The sequence below is a fragment of the Schistocerca cancellata genome, chromosome 2, assembly GCF_023864275.1.
Source record: "Schistocerca cancellata isolate TAMUIC-IGC-003103 chromosome 2, iqSchCanc2.1, whole genome shotgun sequence".
In the NCBI taxonomy this organism is placed as follows: Eukaryota; Metazoa; Arthropoda; class Insecta; order Orthoptera; family Acrididae; genus Schistocerca; species Schistocerca cancellata.
The window spans coordinates 698,329,329-698,351,025 of NC_064627.1; the positions used below are offsets into that span (position 1 = coordinate 698,329,329).

At 38.0% G+C, this 21,697-nt stretch overlaps 1 protein-coding gene across 1 annotated transcript in view; it reads right to left on the reverse strand.

The window, feature by feature from the left end:
* LOC126157737 (gustatory receptor for sugar taste 43a-like) overlaps window positions 1–21,457 on the reverse strand; it is a 107,490-nt gene extending 86,033 nt beyond the window's left edge. The window contains exons 1-3 of the mRNA XM_049916395.1: window positions 21,211–21,457; window positions 15,724–16,094; window positions 10,694–10,762 (exon numbers count right to left, since the gene is read on the reverse strand). Coding sequence (XP_049772352.1) covers window positions 10,694–10,762; window positions 15,724–16,094; window positions 21,211–21,457 — 687 coding nt within the window. The remainder of the gene's footprint in view (window positions 1–10,693; window positions 10,763–15,723; window positions 16,095–21,210) is intronic.
* Window positions 21,458–21,697: the final 240 nt, after the last annotated feature.

Here is a 21,697-nt window from a genome sequence, read left to right on the forward strand (position 1 = left end):
ACAGATTTTCCAGAGCTGGAGCTTCAGTTCCATTTAACTTGAAGACTCTGACTTCCTCCAGTTAGAAAGCACCAGAAGTTCAAATAGTTGGATCAAACTGACTGCTTTCTGTTTTCAACAGAAGTTTCTGATATATTTGCATACAAAAATCTTCATAAATTACTATCTTGAAGAGGTTGAAAAGTCAGCCAACCACTTGCAAATAAAAGCTTGACATAGGCTTTGACAATTTTAAAATTTTCCTCTTCAGAATGTGTAATAGACCCTGCCGCATCACATGCTAATTAAGTGCAGTGAATGAAACTAAACAGCTCGTCATATGAGACACCCGTCTTAATAACACAAAAATCACAAGCCATGCTTAGGATGGCAGTATTACTGGTGTATAAATCAAATTCCAAGTGTAATGGCCCATTAAGATAAGGCTCTTATCAACATAAAAATTGACTTGTACACAATAGAACACAATGATGACATCTGGATTACAGCAGTATATATATGATAAACAGCAAAAGTCAACGTTTTCACCACTAAAAAATCACTGTCATATTTGAAGTAATTCATAATAGAAAAAATCTCAATACACAGGATGTTTTTAAAATAATTTAATGAACTTTGGGGATAAGTTACTTGCACCAAAACAAGAAAAAATTAATATAAACTTGTGTCTGAAAATCCTTCATTTTTTAGTCATTAATGAAAGATGATGTTCAATGACCTTCCAGGTAAAACCCAACAACTTCACTTATCTATGCACCCATTTGACTCACTGTATCCTAGATGACATTGTGTTGTCAGAGAGTCTTATCTATATTCATTATTTGTCTGTCTTAAATGTATACAATGTATACATGTTCTATGCTGTAGATAGCAAGTTAACTGAAAGTGCTCCATTCAGACATAAGGCAGATACCTTCAGATACACCAACTTCCAAGTCTGTCAACAGACTCACCTCCACTGTCATCAACAGAAGAATAACCATGCCACCAGCTCATCAGGTCTAAACGGAAAGGCGCCACAAAGATAAGTGAAAACAAATGCCTAACAGTGTTTCACCAAAACATTCAAGTCATAAAGAACAAAGCACAACAGCTAGAAGTAGAATTGGAAAATTTTGATAGCCAAATTTTGTGTATCACTGAACACTGGTGCAAAGGGAAGGAAATTGAACACATTGCATTAGCCTCATTTGACCTTGCATGTTACTATAGCAGAATCTCAATGAATGGTGGAGGTTCATGTATCTATGTAAAAAAAGGTATGTCATTTAAAGTTAGATATGATCTTTTAGAACTAGGTGAGGACAAACATTTCGAACTTTCCGCTGTTGAAATAATAGGACCTGGCATGGCAAAAAAATTAGTCATATTTTGTGTGTACTGCTCTCCCAGTGGAGACATTGATATATTCTTCTCAAAACTGAATCAAAGCTTAGACAAGGTTTCTGGACCAAAAGCAAATGTAATTATCTGTGGTGACTTAAACATTAATATGATGAAGTCTGATAAGGCTAGCAACATATATGTGAATATTCTAAGCTGTTATGGAATATCCTCCCTTGTTAATTGTCCAACTAGAATAATGAAAGAATCCTCCTCATCTATAGATCATATAGCTACAGATATTGATAGTAAAAAAATGCCATATTGTTGTCCAAAACCTGGGCCTATCAGACCACCTCTGCCAGATCTTAAAAACTAACATTCACGTAGAAACTCCTCCTAAACTTTGTACATACAAAAGAATGTTTTCCAAATCAGCCCTGTATCAGTTTAAATCCCAGCTAGAATATGAAGATTGGAGGGAAGTCTATGCAGAAACCAATGCAAATCAGAAATTTATCAAGTTCATGTCAATTTTTAAACTCAGATTTGAAGAGATGTTTCCCAAAACTCTTTATCAAATTAAAACTACAAAGAGAAATCAATGGGTGACTACAGGTATCAAAAAATCCTCAGAAACGCTTAGATATCTCAACTCCATAAAAAATAATCAATCTAACCCAGAAGTTCTGCAATTCTACAAAAAGTACAGGAAAATATACAGAAAGGTGTTGCTAGCTGCAAAAAAACTTTCAAACAACAAAATATTACTTGAAGCTGAAAACAAGAGCAAAGCAGCCTGGAACATCGTCAAACAGGAAACATCTAACTCTGCTAAAAAGGACCTCAATTCACATATTAAAAACAAAGGTGTACCAGTAGGTAACCCTAAAAAATTAGCTGATTTTGTAAACTCATATTTCAGTAGTATTGCAAAAAAATTACAGCAGAAATTTCCAGATACATATGATTTACCTACTCAGAACCAGCCAACAAACTCAATGGTGCTCTTGCCCACTACAGAAAGGGAAGTGGCACTAGTAGTACACCAACTAAAAAATAAAACTTCAGTAGGACTTGATGAAATCCCAGTCTGCATAATTAAAGATTGTATGGACTCCATAAAGGGCCCATTAACACACATAATTAATGAATCTTTCGAATCTGGATACTTTCCGGAGCACCTAAAACAAGCAAAAGTTATACCTATCCTTAAAAACGGAGATGTGGAAAATGTAGAGAACTACAGGCCAATCTCTATACTGTCTATCATTTCTAATCATCATCATCATCATCATCATCATCATCATCATTTAAGACTGATTATGCCTTTCAGTGTTCAGTCTGGAGCATAGCCCCCCTTATACAGTTCCTCCATGATCCCCTATTCAGTGCTAACATTGGTGCCTCTTCTGATGTTAAGCCTATTACTTCAAAATCATTCTTAACCAAATCCAGGTACCTTCTCCTCGGTCTGCCCCGACTCCTCCTACCCTCTGCTGCTGAATCCATAAGTCTCTTGGGTAACCTTGCTTCTCCCATGCATGTAACATGACCCCACCATCTAAGCCTGTTTGCCCTGACTGCTACATCTATAGAGTTCATTCCCAGTTTTTCTTTGATTTCCTCATTGTGGACACCCTCCTGGCATTGTTCCCATCTACTAGTACCTGCAATCATCCTAGCTACTTTCATATCCATAACCTCAACCTTATTGATAAGGTAACCTGAATCCACCCAGCTTTCGCTCCCATACAACAAAGTTGGTCCAAAGATCGAACGGTGCACAGATAACTTAGTCTTGGTACTGACTTCCTTCTTGCAGAAGAGAGTAGATTGTAGCTGAGCGCTCACTGCATTAGCTTTGCTACACCTCGCTTCCAGTTCTTTCACTATGTTGCCATCCTGTGAGAATATGCATCCTAAGTACTTGAAACCGTCCACCTGTTCTAACTTTGTTCCTCCTATTTGGCACTCAATCTGTTTATATTTCTTTTCAACTGACATTACTTTCGTTTTGGAGATGCTAATCTTCATACCATAGTCCTTACATTTCTGATCTAGCTCTGAAATATTACTTTGCAAACTTTCAATCGAATCTGCCATCACAACTAAGTCATCCGCATATGCAATACTGCTTATTTTGTGTTCACATATCTTAATCTCACCCAGCCAGTCTATTGTTTTCAACATATGATCCATAAATAATACGAACAACAGTGGAGACAGGTTGCAGCCTTGTCTTACCCCTGAAACTACTCTGAACCATGAACTCAATTTACCGTCAACTCTAACTGCTGCCTGACTATCCATGTAAAGACCTTTAATTGCTTGCAAAAGTTTGCCTCCTATTCCAGAATCCCGTAGAACAGACAATAACTTCCTCCTAGGAACCCGGTCATATGCCTTTTCTAGATCTATAAAGCATAGATACAATTCCCTGTTCCACCCATAACACTTCTCCATTATTTGCCGTAAGCTAAAGATCTAGTCCTGACAACCTCTAAGAGGCCTAAACCCACACTGATTTTCATCCAATTGGTCCTTAACTAATACTCGCACTTTCCTTTCAACAATACCTGAGAAGATTTTACCCACAACGCTGATTAAAGAGATACCTCTGTAGTTGTTACAATCTTTTCTGTTTCCATGTTTAAAGATTGGTGTGATTACTGCTTTTGTCCAGTTTGATGGAACCTGTCCCGACTCCCAGGCCATTTCAATTATCCTGTGTAGCCATTTAAGACATGACATTCCACTGTATTTGATGAGTTCCGACTTAATTTCATCCACCCCAGCCACTTTATTGCACTGCAATCTATTGACCATTTTTTCCACTTCTTCAAATGTGATCCTATTTCCGTCATCATTCCTATCCCATTCTACCTTGAAATCTGAAACATTACTGATCATATTTTCACCTACATTGAGCAACTCTTCAAAATATTCCCTCCATCTGCCCAAGGCATCCACAGGATTCACCGGCAGTTTTCCTGACCTGTCCAAAATGCTTGTCATTTCCTTCTTACCTCCCTTTCAAAGACTGCTAATTACACTCCAGAATGGTTTTCCAGCAGCTTGACCCATAGTCTCCAACCTGTTTCCAAAGTCTTCCCACAATTTCTTCTTGGATGCTGCAATTATCTGTTTGGCTTTGTTTCTTTCTTCAACATAACTTTCTCTGTCTACCTGGGTTCTGGTATGTAGTCATTTTTGATACGCCTTCTTTTTCCTTTTACAGGCTGCCTTGACTGTATCATTCCACCAAGCTGTTTGCTTCATCCTACTTTTACACACTACTGCTCCAAGACATTCTTTAGCCACTTCTAGTACTGTGTCCCTGTACCTTGTCCATTCCTTTTCCAATGACTGTAATTGACTACATTCAACTAACTGGTACCTTTCTGAGATCAGTGTTATGTACTTGTGCCTGATTTCCTTATCCTGAAGTTTCTCCACTCTTATCTTCCTACATATGGACCTGACCTCCTGCACTTTTGGCCTCACAATCCCAATTTCGCTGCAGATTAAATAATGATCAGTGTCATCAAAGAATCCTCTGAATATACGTGTGTCCCTCACAGCCTTCCTGAATTCCTGATCTGTTATTATATAGTCAATGACAGATGTGGTTCCCCTGCCTTCCCAAGTATACCGGTGAATGTTCTTATGTTTAAAAAAGGAGTTTGTGATTACTAAGCCCATACTGGCACAGAAATCCAAGAGTTGTTTCCCGTTCCTGTTGGCCTCCATATCCTTTCCAAATTTACCCATAACCTTTTCATACCCTTCTGTTCGATTTCCAATCCTGGCGTTAAAATCACCCATGAGCAGAACACTGTCCTTGTCCTTTACTCTAACAACTACATCACTGAGTGCCTCATAAAAACTATCCATCTTATCTTGATCTGTCCCTTCACAATGCGAATATACTGACACAATCCTAATTTTCTTGCTAGACACTGTCAAATCTATCCACATCAGTCGTTTGTTTACATACCTTATTGCAACTACACTGGGTTCCATTTCTTTCCTGATGTAAAGCCCTACACCCCATTGTGCTATTCCTGCTTTGACTCCTGACAGGTAGAACTTGTATTCTCCCACTTCCTCTTCTTTCTCACCCCTTACCCGAATGTCACTTACAGCTAAAACGTCCAGCCCCATCTTACTTGCAGCCTCTGCCAGCTCTACCTTCTTCCCAGAGTAGCCCCCATTGATATTAATAGCTCCCCATCTCATTACCATTTGTTTGCCAAGTCGTATCTTAGGAGTCCCTGGTTTGTCAGTTAGAGGTGGGACTCCGTCACCTCCAAAGCTCCGAGGCATTTTGCTCTGATCATTGCCAGCATCATATTTAAAGTACCAGGGAAGCAGGTTGCTAGCCTTACTTGCCCCTATCATTTCTAAAATAATAGAAATACTAGTCAAAAAGAGACTGCTAAATTACCTGAATAAATATAATCTTCTTTCCAATGACCAATTTGGTTTTTTGGCCCAGAAAAGGCACACAATCTGCTATAGCACAGTTCACTAAAGTGATTTTAGCAGCACTGGACAAAGGTGAAAATGAAAGTGGTATCTTTTTAGACTTGTCCAAGGCCTTTGATACAGTTGACCACAAAATCTTACTTCATAAATTAGGGCAAATAGGAGTAAGAGGTGTGACAAAGAAGTGGTTCAAATCATTCTTGGAAAACAGAGTTCAACGAGTTGAGATATCACAAGTTTCAAACAATTCCCTTATAAAACACCTGTCTGACCCAGAAAATGTGAATATAGGCATCCCACAGGGAAGTGTATTAGGCCCAATATTGTTTCTTATATACATTAACGACTTCCCACAAAGTATCAGACATGGAGAAAAAATACTTTTTGCTGATGACAGCAACATAGTAATAACAGGTGAAAATACAACACAACTGTCAGAAAGAGCAAACGAGGCTCTCAATGATGTCCACAACTGGTCATTAAAAAATAAAGTAACCCTAAATGTAAAGAAAACTAACTATATTAACTTCCAATTGAACAAAAAACACAATGCCACTAGAATAAAAGTTAATAATAATGAATTAGAATGTGTAACAAGTACCAAATTCTTAGGGATGAATGTAGACAGCCAACTGAAATGGACAAACCATGTCAACATTTTGGCAAAGAAATTATCCACAGCATGCTATGCTCTTAGAATCCTTGCACCAGTATGCAATAACACCTGTCTTAAAATAACATATTACGGATATCTACACTCAGTCCTCAGCTATGGGATCATGTTTTGGGGAACAAGTACCAGTAACATACAAACTGTGTTCAAAGTACAAAAAAGAGCCATAAGGATAACAACAAACAGCAACAACAGGGCCCACTGTCTAGAATTATTTAGAAAGCTAGGCATTCTAACTGTTTCTTGTGAGTATATCTTTCAGAACATAATGTTCATTAAGAAAAATCTCAACATGTACAACACAAACAGCCTAATACATGACCATGAAACAAGAGCTTGTCACCACCTCCATCTAGATAGAAAGAACAAGGCAAAGATGCAAAAAAGTATATTTTATAATGGGATAAAACTGTATAACAAATTACCACAAGAAATTAAAGAAATAAATGAGTCCCTCACTTTCAGACAAAAGCTTAAAACCTTTTTAGTAAGTAAAAGTTGTTATACTGTAAAAGAATATTTAACATAGGTGTAGATTATTAGCAACATATGACATTATCACCAAAATATTATATAATTATAAATGTGTGTATGACTAGTTAAAAACTACACAAAATATGAGAAACGTGTTTCATTGTAAATGTAAATCTGTGCTCATGTGTTGTAAACTGACGACATCCATACAATATTTATTGTTCCACGGATGAATAAATAAATAAATAAAGACATGGTGGGATATTCATTTTGTGAGCAGGCAGACATGATTTTTATGTACAGCCATGTGAATGGTAATGAACATGAGGCTGCATGACAGTATCAGATGGCATGATGATGATGTTTGGTTTGTGGGGCGCTCAACAGCGTGGTTATCAGCGCCCGAGATTAGATGGCATTTCCAGACAAAACACAACCAAGTCATCCAACCTTTGGTGCTGTGTTGCCATGTTGCTAAGACAGGATCTGTAACACAACAGGCTATGGACCAAGGAAGATCACAAATTACTCATACACCTGACTAGAAAGAGGATGTTCTATGGGCTGTCAAACAAGAGACTGTTATCAGTTCAAGACAAGTGGCCCTGGCATGCTGTACACCTCCAAGTTCAGAATGGAGGATACTTAACAAGAAACTCATGTATCCATATCATCTTCAACATGTGCAGAGGCTTTTGCCTGCTGATCACCCACCACCAGAGAACTTTCATCAATGACTTTTTGCACAAATGCTCAAACATTCCATTGTCTGTTAACAAAACTGAGAAGACAAACAACAGACTGGAAAAGATGGAATAACAAGTTTCAACAACCAACACATATGGGCTGATTGCAGAACTCATGTTAGAGTAGAGCTCAGACATCAGCATCAGTTTAAAATAAATGTTTGAGCTGGTATTGAAGGTGATTGTTTGCCTGAGCTAGGCATTGTCCCAGCATGCATTTCGGGTGCTGTCTATAGGGAATTTACTCAGAACATCCTCCAAGACCTACCAGAAGATGTGCCCCTGCAAGTAAAAAGTAATGTGATTTACACATGTTAGAGCTCAAGCACATTTCAGTCTGTGCTCGAGATGCACTGGCTGGTATCTACATGATCGATGCGTAGGTACAGGATGGCCCACATTCCCTCAATCTCACTCCTCTGGATTATTATCTCTAGGGGCACATTAAACTACTGTTCTATGCAACAGACCAACCAGATGCAGAAACTCTTCATTGATATTTCATGGAAGTCTGTGAAACCATTTGAAACCATCAGGGAGTATTTGAAAAGGTGCAACTGTCAATGGTATGATGAGTACTTGCATACTTAGAAGCAAGAGGAGAACATTTGGAGCTTTTATTATGAGTTTATGTTTTGATGAGCTCCAATCATGTAAATTGTAAACTTTTGAAAAGAAAGGATTTTTGGATATATATTTATGTAATTTTTTCCTGTTTTTGTGTAAGGAACTTGCCTCAAAAGTCCATAAAAGTATTTTCGAAACACCCTGTATACTTGGTATTGAAACTAAGAGCTTTGGAACAGGTATCTGTACTTGCCTGAGAAGGAACTGGGACACACCTCTCTATAATATATATTTTTTGATTACAAATTCAATGTTATTCCTAGAGAAAATGCTGTCCTTGTGGCATGTAAAGAAAATATACCACAACACACAGAGTGTACATTCATTTACTCTTTTTTATAAAATGAGCACTACTATTTTTACTTTTATACATTTATATCCATTCAGAAAGCAATATTTATTCAATCAAATGACCACCTGTTCCATTTGCTCGGGATGGCCTCTGATTTACTCACTACATTCTACAGCACTACTAGAAGGAACAGATTTCTTAGAAACTCCAAGTTACTCACCAGTTAACCAGATCTGCTGACCAGCTCTAATCAAAAATCCATAAATTTCAGAGCAAGTTATCAGGGTATTCAAGGGATGGAGTCCAGCTTCTCCAGATGTGAACAATACATTGGATAGGAAATATTGTGTTGATTAGGTGGTGAGTTATGTAAAACATGGATTAGCAAACTGAGAAATTGCATAAATTTTTCTGAACACAGAAGAAATCAGGGGGCACTATAGCTTATCAGATACCTGCACAAAACAGTTATGCTTTTCCATTTTTGTAATAATACATGAAAATAATTGGTGTAATACCATGAAAGCAGAAAAAATGTGCTTGACAGTCAGTATGAATTAACTGTACCTAATATGTATGGCCTGGAAAAATTTGCATTTTGCAGTAAATGTGAAAGAGATGCAAATTCTGCCTCAAAACACAAAATTACTTAACAGCCAGTGTTTCATAGTGAATTGTATCCAGATGAGCCACTTATCAGAGATAGTTTCAAATAGCTTTATTTTCTACATATAATATCGAAACTGTAAGCAGTTACTGGCAATGTACATCAACTGGCAAAGCCCAAACTGGAAAGATGATGTGTGCAAGAACCTACTTGCAAAATATAGTGTACAAATGCTATGATGTATCAATGCTCTCAGTGACCCGGTGTCATGCCAAGTGTTGACACGTATGGTGTAATGCAATACTACTCAGCCATGGGACCTACCATTTTACAAGAAAGAAACACATACATTTGTTTGTAGCTAAAGGACAAAAGACAGTATAATGCAGACAGTTTTAACATGGAAAGTTAGGTGGTGGATACTTTGAACTGTTGTTGCATCTAATACAGCTAGAGGTTGGGCGTGAACTACATCATTAATAATACTCATAATTACAGCAAACAATTGTGCGGTTGCCATCCCCAGATCCTTTGTGTGTGCCTCACTCTTTGTTTTCTTCATTTGAAGTAAGTGAAGCAATTAATCCTGGTCCATCACAGATATCGATTACGACCCTTACAACATGATAAGAGATCAGCGATCTCTGTGAGAATGTGTCAGTTCTGCTGTAGGTTGGTGCCCAGCGAAATGAAGATGGGGCCTGTTTCCCTGCACCGCTCCTTCTCATGTGGCAGTCAAAATTCTAGTCTGTTTACATTTGCGGCCATCGGCAACTGTAGCCTATAGCGTCTGCTCTCTGCGCTACAGCGATTGGAAAACAAAATCTGTAACCTTTTTCGATGGCACCGAAGATCTTCCCCTAACGTTAAAACAGAGTTGCCGTACATTTGATTCTACCTCTGCACAAAGTGCCTCATTAGTTCTATCTGTAGTGTTGTCAAGCCTGGGTCGTAGGGCTGTAGCATCATCAAACATGGGTCATACGGCTATGAATATCCTCGAAATGTCAAAATTAGTGGTCTACAGATTTTTTAATCTTCAAATTGGGCATAAAAAGACAAGTAACACCCAGAAGCACCTTATATCAGAGACACATTAACTTAACAATCAGTTTTGAAAGGTTAAATACAGCCAAACGATGCAAACAAAGGCCATTTTGTAAGAAAAATGTGTTGAAATTTTTCCAGACGCAAACATTGCAGTCAAAATGTTACCAATCAGCACTTTTTTTAACAGTAAACTTCAAAAACTTCGTAATTTTTTTGTCTTCACTCATGCAGCAAAACACCTTTTTAAATTTGCGCATCTAATCATTTACAAAATAAGAAAATAGATGTGAATTCCAACAAAAATAGATGCAAATTATGCAAAAAATAGATGCAAATTTTGCCAAAAATAGATGCTACATTTTCCAGTCCCTAGTAATAAGGGTGGCAATACATTCTAATGATACTGATACCTGTCTCTTCATGGGCAGTTGGAGTTCCACATTCAAGAGTTTCACAACAATGGACCCTGTCTTCTTTGCCTGTAATACAAAAACATACAAATTTATAAACAGTTTCAAATACACCAACTTCTGTTATGTTTCAGATTTCAGCAGTTATGCAGATAGGAAGACAGAAAATTCTACTGTAGTATGTACATACTGAGAATTGCTTTGGATGATTGACATTAAATTCTAGATTATTATGGATGTATTTAACAACAGGTACCTTCAAACTGTCTAATTCCAATTATTTTTGTTTACTGAAATGAACATTTCCAAGGTTAATTGGCCTACAGTACATTCTGTTATAGTACAAAACAGATGTATCTAATACTTGTTTGTGCTGTTTACTGTAATTTCTATGAAAGTATACCTCAAATATCTGACTGATACATGATTTCCCAAATAAGTAAAGAGTTTTGTATACTTTTCATGTGAGGTTTTTGCTAGAGAATGGAACACGTATCTGGTGCATATTGTGGGTGAAAATGCAAGCTTCTTTGAACAACTATTCTGAAGAGGCACCTGCAGAAGTGGCTGAGCTAGCTGTCAAGCTTTCAGTGTTTGATATGGCTCATACTCTATCACATAATTCACCTATTACACTCATAGTAGGCAACTGAAGTCAGTTCTACTTATTGTCTGAAGAAAGCAAAGAGATTCTAAGGACACAGTCAAATACATGTGCACCATTCTAATTAACACCAAATAAAGTGTCACACTGGTAAGACACCAAATTCACTTCTTTTGGAGAGGGGATGGAGGTGCAGGTGGAGGTCGCAGTTCAAATCCCCATCTGGCCATATAGTTTTAGTTAGCATGTGATTGTATGTTAAACCCAAAAATACTAATTCACTAAATACTGAAGGCATGGGTTACATAGACAATGTCACACCTCTTAGACAGCTATAAAATAAAGCAACTGGTCACAATAACAGACTCAATACATTCCCGTTTCTCGATTGCAACATTAGTGAGACTCTTTCCAAATATTTTAATGTGAACACTTATAAGATATGGATCAAATTTATTCATTTCTAGTTCCATAGATCCATATACAAACAGATCAATACAGAAAAAATGAGTAAATGTTTTACAAATTATTGTTTAGCATATAAATATGTTCAACACATGAACTAACATACAATAGTTCACTAGGAATATACAAAAATATATAAATCTGAATTTATGTTACATTGTACAGAAACAAAGAATGATGAATCTGCCATATAGGCCACAAAAATAGATTTAAGCATACAAGGGAGATATTATGCATTGTGGCTATTAAGTTCATCTATACTATAATAAGATTCAGCTATAAGTAAGAGCCTTAGTTTTTCTATATACTTGGGAGAACCAAAGAGCACAACCAGATACATATAAGGGACAACAGTTATGATGCTTTAGAGGGTTGTGTGATGACAAAGATGATAGCATATGTTAAGGGTATTTTGTGGAATATTTTATAAGCTGTAACAGGTCTACAAGATTAAGTATGTAAAATAAATAATTGCCTTCCAGATAAAGTAGAGCAGAAATATATGTGCAAAAAGAGTTTGCAAGAATGAAACAAAATAAACTGGAAAAAGATTTTACAAGAATGAACGAAAAGAAACTGCAAAATAAGCCACAGATAAAAAGGGGATAAGAATGTCTTGCGAACAAAAACAAGAATTGTACATAAAAAAAAATCTGAAAACTCTGTATTACATAAAAATCAGGAAATTCTGCTCAAATAAATCACTATAAAAAGTACTAAAAATATTAAGGAAAGTAATCGAAATGTCAAAAAGTCTATGTTTTAGCTCCAAAGTTAACCTGTCCTGTAATAAAATCAAAACAATCTGGGATATAATGAGGTGTGAGACAGGTGCTAACTGTGCAGGTAATTCCAAAGACTTTGCCTTAAATATTGCTGATGAACCTACAAGCAACCAAGTGGTAACTAAAAAAACCTTCAATGACCATTTCATAAGTGCTGCTGACCAAATGGGCTGCAATGGCTCCTTAGAAAGTATCATGGAAATAGTGAAGCAAGATAAATCTATTTCCCATTACCAGAAATGAGGTAAATATAACCATTGCCTCTTTAAAGAACAAAGTAACATGAGGTGGGGATAATATACCCAGTAAACTTCTTAAAGTTCACTCTGGTCAATTATTCAAAGTTTTAGACCACACATTTACTGCTTCTGTGTATCAGGGCTTCTTTCCAGGTGGAATAAAGCTTGCTATAGCTAAGCCAGTCCACAAAAAGGGATACACAGTATAAGTCACAAAATATTGTTCCATTTCTTTCTTGATGGCATTCATAAATGTCCTTGAGAAAGTATTGCATTCCAGAATTTGGATATGGCTCAAAAACTTTAACATCACCAGAGACAAACAGCTTGGTTTCTGAAACAGTAAGTTTATGACTGAAGCCATATTTTCATTCACAAATGATGTGCTAGAATACAAACACAAAAAAAATTAAGCAAGTTGGAATATTTTGTGATCTTGCTAAAGCTCTCAATTGTGATGATCACAAAATACTTCTCAACAATCCATGTCACTATGGCATCGGAGGAACAGTGGGAAACTGGCTAAAATCCAACCTCTAAGATAGGAAGTATGAGATAGTTCTGGATGAGAGCACCAAAGCAGATGAGCAGTAGAGTCTGACCATGCCACTGTACTCCATGGAGTCCCAAAGGGATCTGTCCTTGGTCTGCTGCTGTTTCTCATACCAATAAATAACCTTCCTTTGTCACATAAAACATGCAAGTTCACTATGTTTACTTTTGATACTAGTCCACTGATCTAGACTGTGGTGCCACCAAATTACTCTCAGAACTCCTAATTTGGTTCAAAGTAAACTACTGACACTAGATTGGAGCAAAACTGTTTACATCTCATTTACTCCAATCAAAAATTGCCAAAGGAGATGCCTACTGTACATGACTGTCAATAAATACAAAGAATACACTGCACCAAATTCTTAGGACTCCACATACACAGTAGGATTAGCCAGGAACATCATACCATCCAGATACTAAAAAGGTCTGATTCTTTTGCCTTGGGACAATCTCACAATTTGGAGACATCAGTGTTGCACAGTCTGATTACTTTTGGCACTTACACTATGTTATGAGCTATGGGATTATCTTATGGAGCAATTCACCCACATAAAAGAATATTTTCTTTGTGAGAGAAAAAAAAAAAAAAAAAAAAAACTTGTCTGAATTATGTGCAGAGCAACCTCAATAGCCTCCTGTCATAAAATCTTTAAGAAACTTGAGGTACTTAGTAGAGCTCCCTAATATATATATTTGATTATGAGTTTCACGGTTGACAACACTCTGCTCTATGAAACCAATGAAATGTATCTTTATCACAATACAAAAAGGAAGGCCGACCTGAAGCATGATATCAGAAATCTAACTTGGATACAGAAAGATGTACAGTATTTCAGTATTAAAATATTTAATTCAGTGACAAACTACATCATAGTAACAGTGCACTATTAAAAAATAAATCAGAGATGTATGTACTTGAGAAATTAATCTAATGAATAATTTTTTTCAGCAGATGAATATAGACCTTTTAGGCATCTATTTTTATGGTGTGAACGAAAATAATCAATGTTTGAAAATATACTTTAAATGGATGGATGAAAAATCTACTCACCAGGTGGTGGCAGGAGAAAAAAAACATATAAGTGTTGAAATTTGCAAGCTTTTGGAGCCAGTGACCCCTTCTTCTGGCTGAAGGGTTGAAAGAATGAAGGGAGGTGAAGTAAAAGGACCAGTGATGTTTAGGAAATGAGGAGAGTTCAGGAAAGTCACCCAGATTCCCAAATCAGCGGAAATTGACCAGATGGGATGAGAAGGAAAGATAGATTGTTGGTGTCTACATTTGATGACATTTGAAAACCTGAGAGCTTAGAGGTGGAAGATAAGGTAATGAGCAAGACAGATATTACTGACAAAACATCATGCATAAGTTACTAAGAGCAGAGGTATGTGGTAGAGGTGGGGGGCACAGAACTCCACATTTGGGAAGTTGTGTTACAACATGTCTTTGGTTCTCGCCACCCACCTGGTCTTAATTTACTCAGTTTCTTCTCAGCAATTATACTTCACCACCTTTTAGTTTTCTATGCCTCTTATTTTCAGACCTATCTATTTTTCCCCACCCTCCCACCTCTACCATGTACAATGTACAATGCACTTACCTTTCTACTCTTATTAACTCATGCACCATGTCCTGTCAGTAACCTCTGTCTTTCGTATTACCCTACCCTGCACCTTGTAGTACTCAGGTTCTTAAGTCTCATGCAGTGCCATTCCCAACAAGTAGTCTTTCCTTCTCATCCCAGCCAGTAAATCGCCCTTGACCCAGGGTTATGGGTGACTTTTCAAAACTCTCCCAATTTCCTAAGCCTCACCAGCACTTTTCCTTCACCTCTCTTCCTTCCCCTTCAACCCTCCTGCCAGAAGGAGTCACTGGGTCTGAAGGCTTGCAAATTTCAACATCTTTATATGTATTTTCTCCCGCCGCCACTTAGTAAATAGATTTTTATTTGTTTTATTTTTACTGTTTATTTTTAGGTATTGTACAACATGTATTAATCCGTGTATGATGTCTGATCACTTTGCTTTTGGTTTGTTTTAGTTTTATGTTTTTATTTTCCCTGTAACTGTTTTTGTGAAATAACTTTACTATGTGATATGTGGTCTGTACATTTATATATTCTTCAATTTGTTCCACATTCTAGCATCTCACGAGCATAAGAGGAGCTACAGAATATATATATATATATATATGTAAATAATAAAATAAAATAAATATGCACATATGCATAACATTCCTTGAAGACAAAGCTTGAAAAACCCAAAAGCCACATCTGCTAAGAATAGTATACACGAAAACTGTGTGCTGTGAAAAGTGATGTATGTTGAATATACAATTCAGTTCTGTGTGTCATTATTTTAGTAAGAGTTATTATTTGAACTTACCTCATTGCATGTTGCAGAACATGGTTGTACTACGAGGAAAAGTTTGGACACATGAATGAGTATCCACATTAATTGTAATGATAGGAAGGCAGGATCTGTCTGTCCATATGTCATTGGGTATAAAAGATTTAACAGAAAGAAGTATGGACTAATAATGCAATGCAAGAAAATGGACAATGTATGGACAAGGATTTGAAATCCATAAGCAGAGTTTACTGCATCAACTGCATCATAAAGCTCAGCATGTATGTCACATAAACTGTGTAATATTAGAAGCTGCTGGTTAGGAGTATAGTTGCCATTTGAAGAATAAGCTCTAATTTTTTCATACTTGACTCCTGCTTTGAGACGATCTCTCTGTGTTTTCAGTCCTGTAAAGAAGAATAAAATTAGCTTTTTTTAAGTAGAACTTTTTTTGAATATTCAAGTAAGCCTACTTCCATTTAAAGTTTTAAAAGGCATTCAATACATTACCAGAAAAGAACTTATCACTAATCTGTGTCTAATAATGACTAGTGTGATTACAATGTGTTTAATGAAAAGAACGTCATATTAAATTGTAACTACAAAAATAATGTTTAAATATTCAACAACTCCAAGAAATGCTGTCAACTAAAACATTTTTAGAATACATTTAAGATCACTACCACTAAACCACTGTTTCAATCATACATAAGAATTCCCATAGTTTAATTACTGCAGTGGCTGAGGACCACTTATCTGAAATTTCATAGACATTATTTTGGTTGGAATCTCAAGAAAATTTATTACTTCATATTGGCATGACACTGAGCATTCATACATTGCTAGAATTTAGACTCACAACAATATTTACATGTTTTGAAAGACCAAACAATTGAATATTCCATTATCAAGTGATAAATTTTAATAAATATCTTCAAATGTTGGTAACTAAGCTTACTACCAAGATTCTAGCACATACTTAGCAGTCTTATTTCTGTGTGGTGGTGAGAAAAAGGGGAGGAGGGGTATTGGAGGCACCCTCCTCAAAAAAACAATAGCTTGCATTAAAGTAATTTGGAGTAATGAAATTAATCATAATATTATTATGAAAAGGAAAGTTGTCACTCAGCATAAGCAGAGGTGCTGAGTCGCAGATGGGCACAACAAAGAGGCTGTCACAAATAAAACTTCCGACCTGCACCTTTGTCAAAAGTAGATTACAGACAGACAGACAGACACACACACACACACACACACACACACACACACACACACACACACACACACACACAAACACAACTCATACACAGATGACTGCAGACCAGTGGCAGAAACAGACAAACCTCAAGGAGGGGGCACTAAAGATGTCTTGAGCTACCTTTACTTTTACCGTAATAAAAAATAATCAAGTCACATGCAAAGTTTAAGAAAGTTTTATTTAAACTGATTATACACACAAGACAATGCCATCTTATGATATAAAAAATTTGGAACTGTGGTCCTCTTCCTAAAATGATAAATTCTATGCACCTATTCTTCCTGGCAAATTGGTTAATTACATCATCAATAGGACAATCAGAGTCTGGGTGAGTGTTCAACAGAGCTAAGCCATTAAGTTGATCCTCCTCCATTGTCAACATCAGCCATGTCTTTGTACCCCACAATGTTGAAAAACTTCTTTTTACTGTAGCAAAAGATGCAGATAGCTATCTATGTGCCAGACAGAAATGTATAAAATATGATGACTCGGACGTGCATGCTACATAGGAAAGTACAACTACTCGATAACTTGATTCAGTCAAGTCGACTGATGAAAGAAATGAACGAACAAAGTGCGGGCTGACTGGCGGAGGTGGCACGGGTGGCCCCACAAGGGGGAGCACGCAGTGCACGCACCCTCCTGCCACTGCTGCACTCATAGGCAACTGTAGCCACACTGCAAGCAGCAGCACCAGTGAATGATGGGAGTGGCAACAAGGTGGGGTTGAGGAGGAGGGATAGCAGAGTAGGGGTGGCAGTGCTGCTGGAGAGCATGCAGGGATGAGGTGGAGAGATGGTAGGGCAGTATGTGCAGTCAGGAAGTTAGACAAAGGGCAGGGGAAAGATGGGGAGGGGGTAGCGGAAAAGGAGAGAAGTAAAAATACTGGATGTGATGGTGAAATGAGGGAATGGGAATGGGAACAGGGAGGCTGGATGGGTGAGGATGATGACTAACAATGGTTGAGGCCATGAGGGTTATGGGAGCATGGGATATATTGCATAGAAAGTTCCCAACTGTGCATTTCAGAGAAGGTGGTGTTGCTGGGAAGGATCCATATGGCAAAGACTGTGAAGCAGTCATTGTAATGAAGGATGTCATGTTTGGCAGTGTGCTCAGCAACCGGGTGTTCATTTGTTTCATTATGGAAACTATTAAAAGCATCTCACATTGATGTCCGCACAAAATTTCGAGCTTCCGTGAAACTTAGCCAGTCTTGGGGATTTTGCGTTCTTCTGAATTTGGCATGCTTTTCTCGTTGCTTCTCCAACAGTGTTCTGTGCACCATTGTGGATCAGTCCTGTCTCTTATTAACTTATATGGTATGAATCTATCTATTGCAGTCGATACTGTATCTTTGAATTTGAGCCATATCTGGTCTACACTTACATAATTAGTTTGGAAGGAATGGAGACACTCTCTTAGGATGGCATCAAGTGAGTTTTTATCTGATGATTTAAATAGATATATTTTATTTTTTATGAACAGAAAACTCAAAAAGTGTTTTTTTATACCTTCTCATAGGTGTTCAATACGCCCCCTTGAGATACATGACATATGTTAGTGCGGTATCCAAATTGTTCCCACGCTACAGCAAGCATGTCTGAAGTTATAGCTTCCACAGCTGCTGTTATGTGATGTCTCAGTTCATTCAGGCAATTAACAGAGTCTTTAATAAATATAAGGGATTTAGGATTCTGGGTGTATAGGAAGGATTCCAGTAGATGCAATCTATACACCCAGAGTCCAAAATCCCTCTCTTGGTTCAGATTCATTGATGACATGTTTGCACCCTGGATCAAGGGTGAGGACACCCTATCCATATTCCTCCGGATTTTCAACAACTTCTCTCCCATTTGCTTCACCTGGTCCTACTCAACCCAACAAACCCCCTTCCTAGATGTTGACCACCTCAAAGCTCAAAGATGGCTACATCACTACCTCTGTCCATATCAGACCGACTAACCACCAGTAATACCTCCAAATTGACAGTTTCCACATGTTCTACACCAAGAAGTCCTTTCCATACAGCCTAGCCACCCATGGTCATTGCATCTGCAGTGACGAGTAATCCCTCTCAAAATGTACTGAGGGTCTCACTTAAGCCTTCACAGACCGTAATTATCCTCCCAGCCTTGTGCAAAAATAAATCTTCTGTGCCTTATCTTTCTAGTCGTCCACAACCTCCCAAAGTCCCACCATCTGGCCACAGAGAAGCATTCCCCTGCAACTCAGTACCACCCAGGATTGGATCAAAAAGAATCATCTGATTTGCCACATCTATATTTCTGAAACTAATAAACATACAATGAATACACCCTGTATAAGGACCACATAATGAATGTAAATGCCTTACATATATAGTGTATTTTACATGAATGTGCCATGAGCACACACCAGCAGCAAAGGATACAAGGACTAAGCATGCCTAATTTCCATCCTCAGGCAGAATTCGCTGCTAGTTGTTCATTCAACGCCTGCTACCATCCTGATGTTTGTGTCATCTATACTGTTCACCAACAATCCCATATTTGGGCGGGATCATAATATAAACTCATGTATCTCTCAGATGTGTGCAGGTGTTAATCTCTATAGTATGGTACTTGCTAATTATCAACACTGGTATGGACTCAGTGGTGTGATATAAACAATGGTCACATGATCAGCCCTTGTGGGCCATCTTGACATTTGAATTCACCAGCACACTTCACGTTCTTGAGGCACAAACTGCCTGTATCCATGAAAAATGTACCCACAGAAATTTTCTGCACCTTTGTAGTTCATGTTGGAGTCCCAGTATACTTCATTTTTGATGTATGCCGGTAGTGGTACAACACCATCCTAAGATAGTGGACCATGCCTTGAAGTCCAGTCAGTTGTTTGCTTGTCTTCTGACATTATTCCACTGGATATTTTACTGTGGGACACATAATCAAGTAGCTTTGTCAACCCATATTGGGTGTCCCTAGGCATAAATTGCTGCCCTCGCTAGATATTTTGAGCAGTTCCTGTGATGTGTTGTGCCTGCTTTTCAATGTAGGAGTAACTTATGCCTGTGTAATTTTTGGCACATAGTGCTGCTGGGGAGCGATACCTTAAACTACCTCAGTCAATGGTTGCCATTAGTCCTCTCTTGTAGGAACATATACCAGGCAGCTCACTTCGTGACAGTACAGATTTTGCTATTAAGGGTGGTACAGAACAAGAGAAGTGATTCTACATTTTTATTCATGGGCATTACACTAAGGGAACAAATACACTTGCTGGGCAACACATGTTTTTTACTTTCCAGAATTAATTTTCATTCTGCAGTGGTGTGTGCACTGGTATCAACCTTCCTAGCAGATTAAAACTGTACTCTGAACGAGGGCTCTAATCTGTGAACTTTGCCAGGATAAGGTCCCAGGTTCAAGTTCTCGTCTGAGACCACAATTAGGAAGTTTCATATTTTTTACTGGTTGAGAAAATGTAGAATCTAAAGCCAAGTGATCATAACAGGTTAGGTGATCAGTTTATGTCTCAACACTTCATTTTTAAATATCATTCCTCAGAAGTCTCAAATAGGAGGGGTGGAAGTTCTACTAAACCACACTGTCCTGTATGGTAGAATGCTAGATAACTCCAAAGAAGGCTGAACACTTAATTCCATTATGAAAATTTTGTTACTATAAAAGAAAATGTTAATTACAGCAGTTTGGCATTATGAAACAACAGGGTGGTGTGTTACCCATCGATAAGAAAATCTAAGAGGAATGGCTTTTGTGGGAGATCTCTGAATAACTGTCATTGTTTAGCATGTAAACATAAAGGGTTAGAAATGCTATACATGGCAAGAAACAATTCCTGGGATGATAAAGTAAAACATGAGAATTATGCAACTAAGGCTAAAATGTGCATTTGATCAAACTAAATGATGTTAAGAGCTATAGCCACAAACCAACGCTATAGTAAAGAAAAATATACAGACCCTCCATCCAAACCTATGCAGTGTCTTGATTAGCTTAACAGCAGATGTAGAAAATTGAAGAACAAGTTGAAATAAAGAATGAAAGCTATACCTAAAGGCCTGTTGGCAGTTGCGTATCTCGGGCAAACTATCGGTCGGCGTACAACCAGAGCCCTCCGCGCTGCTGACAGAACCCGATGCAGTACTGTGGCTCCTGAGGTCGGGCGGCGCTGGACTGAGCTGTGGGGTGGCAGAGGTGGTTGTGAGGGTGGCAGCCACAGAGCAGGACCACTGTCATCAGTGACCACAGCCATCAGACGGTTTAGCAAGCGGTAGCGCTGCTGCAAGTGCCACACGATGTGCACAAACTGCATCTCGAGTGCGCCCACCACTAGATAGAGGCCGTATATGGGTAAGTAGATGGAGGGCAGACGGCCTGCCTTGGAGGCCCACACCCAGGCATCGTAGAGTGCCATCAGCACCAGGTATCCCTGGCAGGCTACCAACAACAGCCGGCGGTGCCGGTCCGCCCGCTGCCACAGCTGTAAGCTCAGTGAAGCCGCCATCCTGCACAGAGTGTTGTCACTTCGACTTATTGAGTGCTATCAATGATCGAGAAACTAGGCAGTCACAAAAATGGGCATTCTTTGATCACATGGATGACATGTGGCATTGTGCATATAAGATATGTAGAAAGATTGTAGATTATTTGACAAACTGATAAGTCTATATTTTCACTAACAATAAACTTATAACACAGACATTATGTGGCAGCAGCTTGTACTTATTGCAGCTCTTCACTATTT